The sequence below is a fragment of the Orcinus orca genome, chromosome 14 (genome assembly GCF_937001465.1).
Source record: "Orcinus orca chromosome 14, mOrcOrc1.1, whole genome shotgun sequence".
NCBI classification, from domain to species: Eukaryota; Metazoa; Chordata; class Mammalia; order Artiodactyla; family Delphinidae; genus Orcinus; species Orcinus orca.
Window position 1 is genome coordinate 59035951 of NC_064572.1, and position 12864 is coordinate 59048814.

At 42.8% G+C, this 12864-nt stretch overlaps 1 protein-coding gene across 4 annotated transcripts in view; it reads left to right on the forward strand.

Moving 5' to 3' along the window:
* The window catches only part of ENTPD1 (ectonucleoside triphosphate diphosphohydrolase 1), a 112498-nt gene that overhangs the window by 96351 nt on the left and 3283 nt on the right, over positions 1-12864 (forward strand). For all 4 annotated transcript variants that reach the window (XM_033425642.2, XM_033425639.2, XM_033425638.2 and 1 more), the window contains 7 exons: positions 912-1029; positions 3669-3819; positions 5802-5961; positions 6641-6880; positions 8128-8394; positions 8817-8933; positions 10741-10878. In XM_033425642.2, coding sequence (XP_033281533.1) covers positions 3731-3819; positions 5802-5961; positions 6641-6880; positions 8128-8394; positions 8817-8933; positions 10741-10878 — 1011 coding nt within the window. In that variant the 5' untranslated portion in view covers positions 912-1029; positions 3669-3730. The remainder of the gene's footprint in view (positions 1-911; positions 1030-3668; positions 3820-5801; positions 5962-6640; positions 6881-8127; positions 8395-8816; positions 8934-10740; positions 10879-12864) is intronic.

A 12864-nucleotide genomic window follows, 5' to 3' on the forward strand; every position in this document is an offset into this window, starting at 1 on the left:
TTGACTAAATTACTTAACCTCTTTGTACTTTAGTTTCTCATCTGTATAGCGGGGATGAAAACAGTATGTACCTTATAGTACTGGTCTAGCAGTTAAGTCAGATAATTCTTATAAAATACTCCTCACAACACTAGGCTGGTGCACGTCATGCCCTCATGAAATGTGATGTGGTGACTTTGTTCTTCTCCTTTCTCTTCTGACCACCTAGTTCTTTCTCATATTGTCTTTTTACCTTTCCTCCTCCACCTTCTTTCTTACTTTATTCTTCCATTCATTGCCTTCTATGCTTAAGAGCCAAAAGCATGAAGTTAAAGTACAAATCTTTTAAAATTTATTGAATACAACTTATAGTTATATTTGTAATTAAAAACAAGCACACTTAGTATTTTCCATGTCTCTTTTCCAGAGTACAGGCCACATACCAGGCCAGTTAAATCACAAATCTGGGGGTCAGACATGGGCATCAGTAGCCTTTGAAGCTCTTCAGATGATTCTAATATGATTCCAATGTGCATACAGGTTTGGGAACTGCTAGATTGATGGCTTTCTACTCCCTCTATATTATCTCGGCTACTTCAGTGTATGGTTCTGAATCTTGCCTCCAATTTAGAATCACCTGAGAAGCTTCTAATAATACGGGTGCTTGGGCCCTACCTTGGCTAAGGCCTGGATATTTCTAATGTGCAACCAGCACTGAGAGCCATAGTTCTAGAGGGATTGGTGTCCTGGTAGATCTTATGATCAGCACAACTCCAGGCACTCACTCCACCCCAACCTACCCCCACTATGAATTATAATACTTTCTCCTCTGTGTTTTTGAAAACCCATGTCTTTGTCTCCTTTCTGTTGCAAGCTGAATACAGAGAAGAATGATGTAATGCTGATAAGTTCTTGGTTTGTTTTGCCCTCAGTTTGGGATTGTGCTGGATGCGGGCTCTTCTCACACGAATTTGTACATCTATAAGTGGCCAGCAGAAAAGGAGAATGACACAGGGGTGGTGACTCAGATAGAAGAGTGCAAGGTAAAAGGTAAGATGAAGAAAAAGGGACCGGGAGACAGTGGGCATGAGAGCATGAGAGGCATGTGGGAAGTGAAACAAACACACGAGAAAAAGGGAAGTCAAGTGAGAACACAGCGGAGCTGCTATTGTTGCTATTTTATAAATAATTGCTACTTTATTATCATTATGAAAACGGTACTGAAATCAGTCCTTAATGATGAAGCCCTTGAAAGATAAACTTCCAAATAATTGGGTAATAGTAACTCCCATCAACAGAACAATTCTATGTGCCATGCACTTGGTACTGAAAATGTGTTATTCCATCCTCACAGTCTCCCTTTGAGGAATGTATTATTATTCCCATTTTTTAAAAATGAGGGCACTGAGGTTGAAAGAGGTTATGGCACTTGTTTAAGGTTACTTGAGCTAGTTAGTAAGTGACGGAACTGGGGCTCGAACTGAAATCTGCCCAAACTTAACTAAACCCTTATCAGTCATATGATTAGCAAATATTTTCTCCGATTCAGTAGGTTGTCTTTTCGTTTTGTCAGTGGTTTCCTTTGCTGTGCAAAGATCTGCCCAACTTTAAACCCATGTGTTAGCCAGTGGTTCTCAAATTTGAACCTGCATCAGAACCACCTGGAGGGTGTGTTAAAGCACAGGTGCTCACTCCCGCCCCCGAGTTTCTGGTTCAGTAGGTCTGGGATGAGGACTAAGAATTTGCACTTCTAACAAGTGCCCAGGCGATGTTGAGGCTGGTGGATCCAGAGCCTTGCTGCTCTTAATCTTTGTCCTCTAATCTATGGCTTGGAAGGAATTTTCAAAAGCCTTTAGCTTCTGTATAGGCAGGCAAATCATAGACCCTTAGGGCTGCAAAAAGGACCTTGTGGATCACTGAAGTCTTGTTTTATAGAAAAGGAAGCAAAAACCTGAAAGACTAGTGACTGGCAAGGAGGAACAGAACCAGGACAAGAATCTGGGCCTCCAAGTCGCACTGCAGGCTTCCTGCTACTCTGAGTCACCACACTGCGTATTGAGTCTTTTCCTAGTTACTTTCCTTTTAAGGTCACAAGACCAGTTAGAGTTGTGGACAGCAGCTCTTCCCGCTCCCTCCTGCCCAACACTCCCGCCCGTGCCCTCACCTTTCTGACCTTCATCTCTCTTGGCCTTTTTAGCCAGGGACTCACTGTTTAGTTTTGGTCAGACAGGTAACCTAGGCCCCAGAATATAATTGACTTTTAGTTTGGTGGCCTGTGGTGTCCACTAATTTTCATTGTTTATCAAGAAAGCTGTAGATAGGATACGTTTCCAAGAGAGCAAGTCGTTCTACCCAGTAGCCTGATGTCCTCAGAATCTGGCCCCATCAGTTCTGAGGTAGTACTTCAAACATTTCTTAAAACCCAAATCCCTCGTTTTATTGACTTCTATTTAATAATTCACTGCCTTCCATTTCTTCTTCCACGTGTTGTTGTGGTGTTAACCTAGCAGCTGTCTCCTGAGACACATATCCCCATGCGTGTTTGGCCTAATAAATGCAGTAATTTTCCCTTCTCAAAAGACAGCTTCCCTGGTGGCACAGTGGTTGGGATCTGTGAGCCGTGGCTGGGCCTGTGAGCCGTGGCCGCTGAGCCTGCGCGTCCGGAGCCTGTGCTCTGCAACGGGAGAGGCCACAACAGTGAGAGGCCCGCGTACCTCAAAAAAAAAAAAAAAAAAAAAAAAAAATAGAGTTCTCTAATCAAATATTTAAATAGAAAGGTGAGTTGAAAGCTACCAGTTATGGAAGGCCAGGCTTTTTGAGTCAAAACACTTAGCTGATGAGTTGGAGCTGATTTTCTCATTACAGTTAAGTAAACAGGCTATTTAAAATTTGGTGAACGAGATATGGATCAGATATCTGGTTACTTATTGTTAAAGCAAATCCTCACTATAAAGCACTGAAAATGTAGCTGTTTAGCTTAAAGTGAGCCAAAATTGTTAACTGTTAAATAACTTCAAAAAGCGTAAAGCATCTTGGCTCTCTAATCCTCTCCACAGCAGCAGTTAAAACAGCTCTAAAACTGGACAGTTTTACTAGGCAGACAGGGTATCAGAGTAGAAAAGCTGCTGAGGAGACATGGGTTCTATGCCTGTTTCTTCTAACAAAGGAAGAAACATTGCTGCAGAAATTTTAGTGTTAGTTAGTAGCTGTTCCTGTCTTTTCAGTAAAAGCCCATGTGCCTGGTACATATTTTAATTTTTGTTCTGTTATCTTTTGCTTTTCCCATCTTCTAGGAATTAGTGTTGTTAATTACAACTTTGTGGAAGAAGTGTCATAAAACAGCTATATAGAGTAGTTATCTATAAGATCCCCATTTAAGTCTGAGAGAGCCTGGTTTTAGGAAGGCTATGCATGCAATTAAATGTGAAAATTGCGCCATCCAGTGGCAAGATTACTGAACAGCAGACAGACCCGGCTTGAGGTCTGAAAATAAATCCTACTGAGGCTAGATTCAGTGAGTTACCCTCTAAGTACAAAAACTTAACAGATATCACAAAAAGAAATTGTCTCCTTGCATTTTCTCAGAAAACATCAGTATTTTCTCTAATAATGTGAAGATATGTCCTTTACTTTTAAAAACAATTTTCATCTGCTTCTACTTTCTACTTTTTTTCATCTGCTTTCTCTAGGTCCTGGAATCTCAGAATTTGCTCAGAAATTAAGTGAAATAGACATTTATCTGACTGCATGCATGGAAAGAGCCAGGAAAGTGATTCCAGCATCCCAGCACACAGAGACACCTGTTTACTTGGGAGCCACGGCAGGCATGCGGTTGCTCAGGTATAGCAGCCTCTAGGGACTGAGAGCTGCAGGGAGATAGGTTTGGCAGTTGCTAGAGCCTCTGAGTTATGGGCGAACGCCACACTTCTCTAACACCCCAATTCTAGACATGCTAAATGTCCACACCTAAGAAAGAAAATCTCAGTAAATGGGTAAAATTCCCAAACTCTTAGCTTGCATAATGATGGGAGTTTAAGTACGTAAAAAAAAAAAAAAAGGCCTCTTACTCATCTCCCCACAGGGAATTCAAGGGAGTGATGGCACAAAAAGAGGAAGATTGAGCCTTTATACTCTGGGATTTGGGGCTACAGATTTAGCAATTCCACATCTGGGAGGAGGAAGGCCAGAGGAGACTCGCAGACATCCCGAGACACAAATCATCACAATTAGCACATCTTTGCTGGTCACCACTTAGTATCTGTGGGCATTATTTGTTCATTTGTTTGTTCATTCATTCATTCAGTTTGTATTGACTGCCTGCTCTGTCCCAGGACATGGAAGTGGGTGACTCATCTTCCAAGATCAGGGTTTTGATACAGGGCGACCAATTCTTTGATAGAAGAGTGCTCAGAGCTGCTATGGAAGCATACTTGTCCCTGCCAAGAATGGGAGGAGGTCAAGAAGACTCACCAGAGGAGGAGATACATGAGCCAAATCATGAAGGACTTGTGGGGGGAGGGGGAAAGGCATTACAGGCAGAGCAGACATCATGCGTTCCATAACCTATGTTTATTTGGCACCTGTTATGTGTCAGGCATAAGTCCCTGCTTTCCTGGATCTTGTGTTCTAATAGATGCACAAAGGAGTGATATGTGAGAGATCAGGGCATGTTCAGAGGACTATAGATAGTTCTGCATAGATAGAACGTAGGGTACATAGAGTTAATACTAATAATGACAGTGGTAATGGTAGCAGCTTGTATTTGTTGGGCCCTTACTATGTTCTTAGCACTGTGCTTTAATTTAAATCACTGTAACTCTATGAAGTAACAGGTATTATTAACTATTATTAATCAGATTAAGGAAGCTGTGGTGTACAGATGTTAAGTAACTCACCAAAGGTCACATACCTGGCAAGTGGTAGAGCCAGGATTCTGAGTGGGATTCTGTGAAGGCAAGATTCGGATCACAAAGTGCCTTGTGGGCCATGCTAGGGAGTTTGAAGTTTATCTGGGAAACAATGGGAAGCCATTAAAGGATGTTACACAACTGGTGCCAGTGGTAGAGAGGTGGATTGGAGGAGAGGAAAACTAGGGACAAGGAGGCCAGTTGATAGGGTAAGGAAGCCATTCAAGTGAGAGATTACTGGGGTCTAATGCCAGTTGGAAGGCAGCATTTTCTGACCCAGAGACTCTCAGTATTATATTGCCTAGATCTTGGAAGCAATTGTATTCCATCTTCATTGTGACAACCCTGGAAGATTTCTTCTTTAGATCTCAAGGTCTCAGACCCAAAAACCAAGGCAGAATATGAGAAAGATTTTTTACCCCACTCCAGCACCAACTGAGGTTGGGTATCTGTCCCAGGACGTTTTCCACTTGGTGTCTGCTAGAGCCCTAATTAAAAACTTCAAGCAGAGCCTTGAGGCTACGTAAGCAGCTTGAAGCCACCGGCAATGGCTAATGTAGCACACGTCAGCTCTAGGCTTGGTGATCAAACAATATCCAGCTACCACCACCACAGCAATTAAAATTACTCTGATAATTTCTTGGAGCCAGGGAACAACAATGAAAATGGTATTTTAAGAGGACCAACCTACGTAGGGATTGGAAGGATCTGGATTTGGAGAAGAGGGGCCAAAAGAGTAGTTATGCTCCTCCCCAAAGGAGGGCTTCTCAGACAGCCATGTGTGGGCATCTCCATCCTTCTGTTTATTGCAGTGAGCTTATGCTTCACTTCCTAGGGGAACTGGCTGGAAGCTCTGGCTGCAATGGGTAGTCATAGTTATTCAAACAAAACCAGTAACCTCAGCTCTTTGTGCAGGATGGAAAATGAACGGTTGGCAGACAAGATCCTGGCTGCGGTGGCAAAGAGCATCAGCAGCTACCCCTTTGACTTCCAGGGTGCCAGAATCATCACTGGCCAAGAGGAAGGTGCCTATGGCTGGATTACTATCAACTATCTGCTGGGCAGATTCACTCAGGTGATTGTCTCACAGCATCCGTGGAGGTGGCTCCCTGTGGGTCAATGCCATTGATATCTCAGGCAGTACTTGGATCACTAGACAGAATGAATGATGGATAAATGAACAAATTAATTTACCCTCACATTTGCAGGGGTCACCAGAGGTATAATTCTCTCACAAGAACTCTCACTATTGGAGAATAAGGAAGCCATATACAGAGATACAGAAAAAAAAATTTTTTAATCTATCATTAAAAATAAAAATAGCTAACATTTGCGTAGTGCCATGTGTCTTGTGCTATGCAAAGCACTTTTCATGTACTGTTTGACTTAATCTTCAGAATAACCATATGAGGTGTTCTCTCATTTTAGAGCCTCAAATCGAGGCCTAGAGGAGGCAATTATTCTGCCCAAGGTCACATGGCTAATAAGCCAATGAGTAGGGATTTGAACTTGGGTCTTTCTGGCCCCAGATCTTGTGTTTGTAAACTGTTCCTATGTTGCCGCAGTCTGAGCTATGTCTCTGAAGCCCCTGTTTTCTTGCTGTTGATCTGATGCAGACTCAGGAACCTCTGGTGAGCTTTGTTTCACCCTTATCCTCCTGCTCCTTTGCCTTAGGAAGTCCCTGAGTCCAAGAAATAGCATGAAAAGGGGGATGTCCAGATCCTTCTACCACTGGTGTCGGTACTGTCTTTCAGAAATTGAGTTGGTTTAACCTGAAACCAAGTGAAGGCGATACTCAGGAAACCTATGGAGCTTTAGACCTTGGGGGAGCCTCTACACAAATCACTTTTGTGCCTCGAAACGAAACGACTGAGTCTTCTAACAACACTCTGCACTTTCGCCTCTATGGCAAGAACTACGGTGTATACACACACAGCTTCTTGTGCTATGGGAAGGATCAAGCCCTCTTGCAGAAACTGTCCAAGGACCTTCAGGCGAGTGTAACTGAATCCAGACCACCCTCCCCACAACTGGGCCACCAGCCCCCCGCGTCGTTTTCTCTTTCTATTTCAGTAACTGATCTGAAGTTGGTTACTGTACTTTCCAAACCTTTTCAGGCAGGATATCTAACTACATCTGGTCAACCCCTGTGAATTGTCCCATCCAGACACCACCTCCTATGTTTGTTTACTGCACTGTCTCCAAGGACATGACTCAAATCCTTTCTTTGGAAATAATTTCTCACCCCTGTGGGGCTGACAATGAAAAGTACATGCTACAGTAGTGTGTGTATGTGTGTGTGCGTGTGCGCGTGCACACAGTTTTTAAGCTCTTTCCCACTTTTCAATCTCCATTTCCTACGAACTGCAGAAAACAAGGCTATTAGAAACAACCTGGAGAGGAGGAGAAAAAAAACTTCAGAGAAAATGCAGAGTTTATTGATCAACACTTCAAATCTTGTCCCTAGACACTTTTTGCGTTTTGAGGGCGAGAAAAGTTAAACATACTCAAAATCATGCAAGTACCAGCACATCCTGACAAACACAGAGCAAGGATGTCAAATCCAGCTGTTCCCTGTCTCTACTGAAAGGACAACCAGTTCTCTGCTTTCCTCCAAAGCTCGCTCTCTGGTTCTCAGAAACACTATCAATAAGATGACTGCCATGGGAGGAGGGGCTGCTGAGAGACGCCTAGTGAGCCCTAAGTTTCCACTAAGCCTCTCATCCACAGCAGCCCCTTTACTTCTCGTGAACATACTGGGTTGTGGGTTGAAAATCATCTTGATACTCCTGCCTTAAGTGATCTGAGGCACTTCCAGCTCTTGAAGCTTTTGCTTTTCGGCTTGGAGGTAGGGCCAGGGATATAGGCAGACCCCCAGAGAACTACCCTAGGCTCGGAATTTTGAGAACCTTGAGAGTTTTCCTTGTGGATCTGCTTCTGACCTACGCGATTAGTACTAAGCGCTAGGGGCCATTCCAAACTAATGGAATTTCTGGGCCCAGCTTCAACGATACTAGCTTTCTGTGAATAGCAAAAGTTCATTTACATCTGATGCCACTTCTGGTGCCTGTTATACAAATATGACTGTTACCCAAGGGTAAAAAAGGCAGCGCAGGGGCATATTGATGCCAGTGCTGAGTGCCTGGCTGTTTCTCAATTGCTACACATTGTTGAAGTCAGACTGGTGCTTTTGTACTCAAAGCATTTGCACATGATGCCTTCAAGTGATTTTTCTATTCAGGCTACAAATGGAACCATCCGTGACCCATGCTTTCACTCTGGATACCGGAGGAAAATGAACATGAGTGACCTTTATGAGGCTCCCTGCACCAGGAGATTTGAGGCAACTTTTCCATTTCTTCCATTCCCTGAAGTTGAAATCCGTGGCACTGGAAACTATCAACAATGCCGGCAAAGCATCCTTCAACTCTTTAACACCAGTTACTGCCCTTACTCCAGCTGTTCCTTCAATGGGATTTTCTTGCCACCCCTCCAAGGGAATTTTGGGGTAAGTTTGTGACATGATGATATATTTGTTACAATGGTTTTTGGTTGCAAATTACAGAACATATGCCTACAAAGGAGAGGCCACAACAGTGAGAGGCCCGCGTACCGCAAAAAAAAAAAAAAAAAAAAAAAGATGGGAGTTTTGTAACTTTTCCTCTTATCTTCTTTTTTCCCCATCTTTCTTTCTCCCTGACTCTCCCATTAAAATTATCGAGAAAATTAGCTACCAGATGGCTCAGAAATGCATGTCAGCAGCAAAGTGACCCCCTTCCAGGAAGGAAGCAGCTGTTGGGGATGGAATATCACCTGATCCATAATTTACTCATCAGAGATTTCCAGGCACTTTCATTAGGCCTTCTGGAGAGTGAATCAGTGTCCCTCTGTGTTGGACATTGCACCAAACTCAGCATTTTTCTCTTGTAGGCATTTTCAGCTTTTTACTATGTGATGGAGTTTTTAAACCTTACATCAGAGGAACAGTCAACTCATAAAAAGATGATTAGCACGTTGGAAAAGTTCTGCTCTCGGCCTTGGGAAGAGGTAAGTGACTAGAAACAGCATCTGTTACCATTGCTCTCTGCCCTTGACAGCATGGAGGATGTGAGTCTGCTCTTCAAGTCATGCTAATGTGACCAAGATCCAGCACTCATGTTAGAGAAGCCTAGATGGTACACTCAATTAAGAGTAAGTTCACTGGCATTCCTTGATAACTTGGCATACAATGGCTTAAACAAAAAAGGTCTTATTGTTTTCACCTAATTCGAAGTCCGGAAGTAGTCAGTTGCTGGCATGGAGTGGGCAGCTTGACTATCTCAGCCATTCTTCAGTTGTTGTTAGGCCTGTTTCCTCATGGAAGCAAGGTGTAGCTTCAGGGATCACAGCTGTGTTCGAGGTCAGAAGAAGGATAGCGCCAGATACATCTGTTCCTTTTTATAGGAAAGCAAAAGCTATCCCAGAAGCTCCTAGGAGTCTTTTCTCTTACATCTCATTGGCCAGGACTGGCTGGGAAAGCAGGATGCAGGATTTTATGACTGGCTTAGAGCCCTAGATCCATCATGAGCTACTTCCTGGAGCTGAGCACATTGTTGCCCACTCCTTCCCCCAACTCCCAGGGAAGACAGGCAGTTCACAGAATCTGCCACAGACGCCATTGTGGTAAGACCCTTTTTTCATCAGACAGGTCCAAGGTATCTCCTACTTATTCATAAATCTGAAGCCCAAAATTTTTCTTGTCTGAGGCACTGAGTCATTCAAGATCCAGTGCTACCTGATGAAAGTTTGCAGGGACGTGAGAGAAGGATATGGAGTCTACTCTGATTTAGAAAAACAGATCACCTAGGAGTGGCTCAAAACAGCAGCTGTTTTAAGTTGACAAAAGTGACTTAAAATGAGTGATTTTAAGAGAGATTGCAAAAGTGACCAGTGCTTTCATTCTGAAGATATGCAATTAATTAAAAATGAAGGCTGTTCTCGTGGGCACTGACAACAGAGGAAGGAAGGTTGTGCAAGAGCCTGGACACCTGAAATTTTCTCTAAGTATTTTGTCTGAGTTAGAACATGAAGGAAGGGTATTCAGGGCTTTTGGAAAGAGCAGCTCAAATATGCCTCAGCACTTTACAAAACAGGGGAGGCTTTTTGCAGCTAGTGGTGATCTGTGGAGAAAGACGAGCATCTCGGGTTCTTGAACAAAATGCTTCCTAAACTGGGTTCCAGAGCAGTGTTTGTCAAATGTTACTATGTATGTGATCATATGGGGGTCATATTAAACAGCATATTCTGCACTGGCAGATCAGGGGTGAGGATTAACAAGTTCTCAGGGGATGCTGCTGCTGCTAGTCCAGAGACCTAACTGAGGGGCAAGGCTTGTTATGAAACTGTTTCTTCAAGATGCTTATAGAGGCTCTAAACCAAAGACTTTGGTCAAGAGCATACAGAAAACTCTGGTTAAACAAAGATTAATAGATTTCTTTCATGCAAGATTTTTCACAGTTTTTAATATGCTAATGTGATTGTGAAACTCAAGTTTCACAAGGGATGGCAAACTATAGTAAAATTCAGTGTTGTTGAACCTATCAGACCACAGAAACTACTTTTTTCCTAGAACACTTATCAATGTCTCATAGAACCCTGTGGAGGAAAAGATTGCTTAACAGACCCTAAACTGTGAACCCCTGCACCCACTGAAGGAGTGCAGCACCACTCCCAAAGCTCTCTGCAGGGGCCAACTCTCAGGCCCATGTGAGCTGGGGCTTTTTCCTCTCTTGATCAGCTCTAATAGCGAACATGAGGGCTATGGAGAAGTGCCTGTTGTTGTCCAAGTATGATGTTTTCTTCACTTCACTTCCAGCTGCAGATGTACTTTGGTGAAGTGAAGGAGAAGTACCTGAGTGAATACTGCTTTTCTGGCACCTACATCCTCGCTCTTCTTCTGAATGGCTATCATTTTACATCTGAGTCCTGGAAGGATATTCACTTCATGGGCAAGGTTTGTTAGGTTGTGGGGAGGTTGGGTGGTAGTGACTGAAGCAGCTTTGGGCTTAAAAGAGGTAGGAGTCAACCTGATTTAATTTTGGCCTGATGTCCTGTCCTACCACTTCACCTCTAACCCAAGATGGCATCTCCTGATAATGTTGACCAGCCAGTTGTGGATATCCTGTCTAAGGAGGGCTACTTGCATTCTCACCCTCACCTTTCTGCTCACAGAACAGTGACTAACCCCTTATAAAACAAAAAATGAGATAGTAAAGTAATGTAACAGTGTTTCAACAGCCACAGTGATTCTGCGTGCTGACTTCAGCATCCATCCTAAAGGCCCCTTCGTGAATCCAGAGGGATGATCATGGTTTGTCACAAGGGGTTAAGGCCTTGTTGGTTGTAGCTTCAAGACTCACCAATCTGAAAGCTCGCTGTGAAGAATGAGATGAGTGGCTGTGAATGGGGGCCTTTGCTTAGAAGCCAGGCTTAGCGTGAGCCTTAAAGACGCAAGCCCATAGCTTTGCATTACCATAGCATTACCTCCAGGCATACAGCAACATTTACATCGGCAGCGAGACTCACGGGCACACTCATGCTTGATGAAAAATATCAAGAGCAGTGTTTCTCTACCTTTTAAACCCATATCCACTAATGGCAAAAACAATTTACCCCTTTATTAAATATGGTGACTTCAAGCAAAACAAAGCATTGAGGCAGCAGAGGGCTGTAGTAGCCTTAAAGATACTAGTTTCATCACACTCTTATCAATATTGACTTTGCTAATTAAAATCTTTTCCTTGTTTTAACATCCCAGTCTTCCTTCCGTTCCATCACAGTTTGTCCGTTTGAGAGATATGTCTATGTCAAATTTACCTAGTGATTTATATTCTTTGAATTCCAATCTATGATCCATTATTTCTAAACCTTAAGTGATAACTCCTCTAACTCTGGAGGCTTCCTTGACACAGGCAGTCAGATATGGTTCCATTCCCCATAAAGGGACATGGGCCTTTTTACAAATTATTAATTCCCAGTACTGGTAAAGGTTTAGGGGAGAGGAGCATTCCACATGGTATTGGTTGGAATGTAAACTGGCATAACCATTGGGAAGACTGTTTTGGCAACATGAGCTAGGAGCCTTAAAACATGTACATCATTTTGTCCAGTTGCTCCATTTCTAGGATTTATAAATAATTGAACAAAGTGAGTAAAAATGAACATATAAGGCAGTTCATGTCAGTGATGATGTTGCAGAAATCCCTTAAGAGACATGGGATGATGTTTACAAGGAATTGTTAAGTGAATAATTCTACATACAATTTAATTCCATTTTTTATGTGAAAAACATGCACAGAGAGGACTGGTAGGATATGTCACAAAATGATAATAGCAGCAACTTCTGAATGATGAAGTTGAGGTGGTTTTTATTTTCTTTTTTAGTATTATCTGTACTTCATGATTTTCCTACCATGACCACATACAACTCATGTAATAGAAACATTTCCACAATTCTTTGTTATTCATAGACTACCTGTATTTCAATACATTTTGAGGTGACTTGAAAATATTCCTAGGAAGATGGCAGGGTTGGAAAATGTTTTTTTATTTAAGAATAATCCTTTCTCATGCATATGCAGTCTTTCATCTTTCGTCAAGTAAGACTGACTTGCTGGGATTATTCCCCAATTTTTCCTTAGTTGAATCATAAAAGAAGTCCTGGTTTCATATGGATGAGATTCCTGGGCCTGACATTGATACACAAGGCCAGGGACAGTCATTATTCTCTCACCCTTTGCCCGCTTCCCGTCATCCACCCCCCCTTCCCCACCCCAGCCACCCACATTCACACAAACAGCAAAAGAAGAATGCAAATTTCCAAAGGCCTAATTTAAATTAAGTTCTTCTAGGCAGGAGAACTGAGCCGTCATTCCCCAAATTCCTCTCTGAATTTGGGGAATTTAGTAGTGAGGCCCCACACTCTTCTGAATTGGGGGAA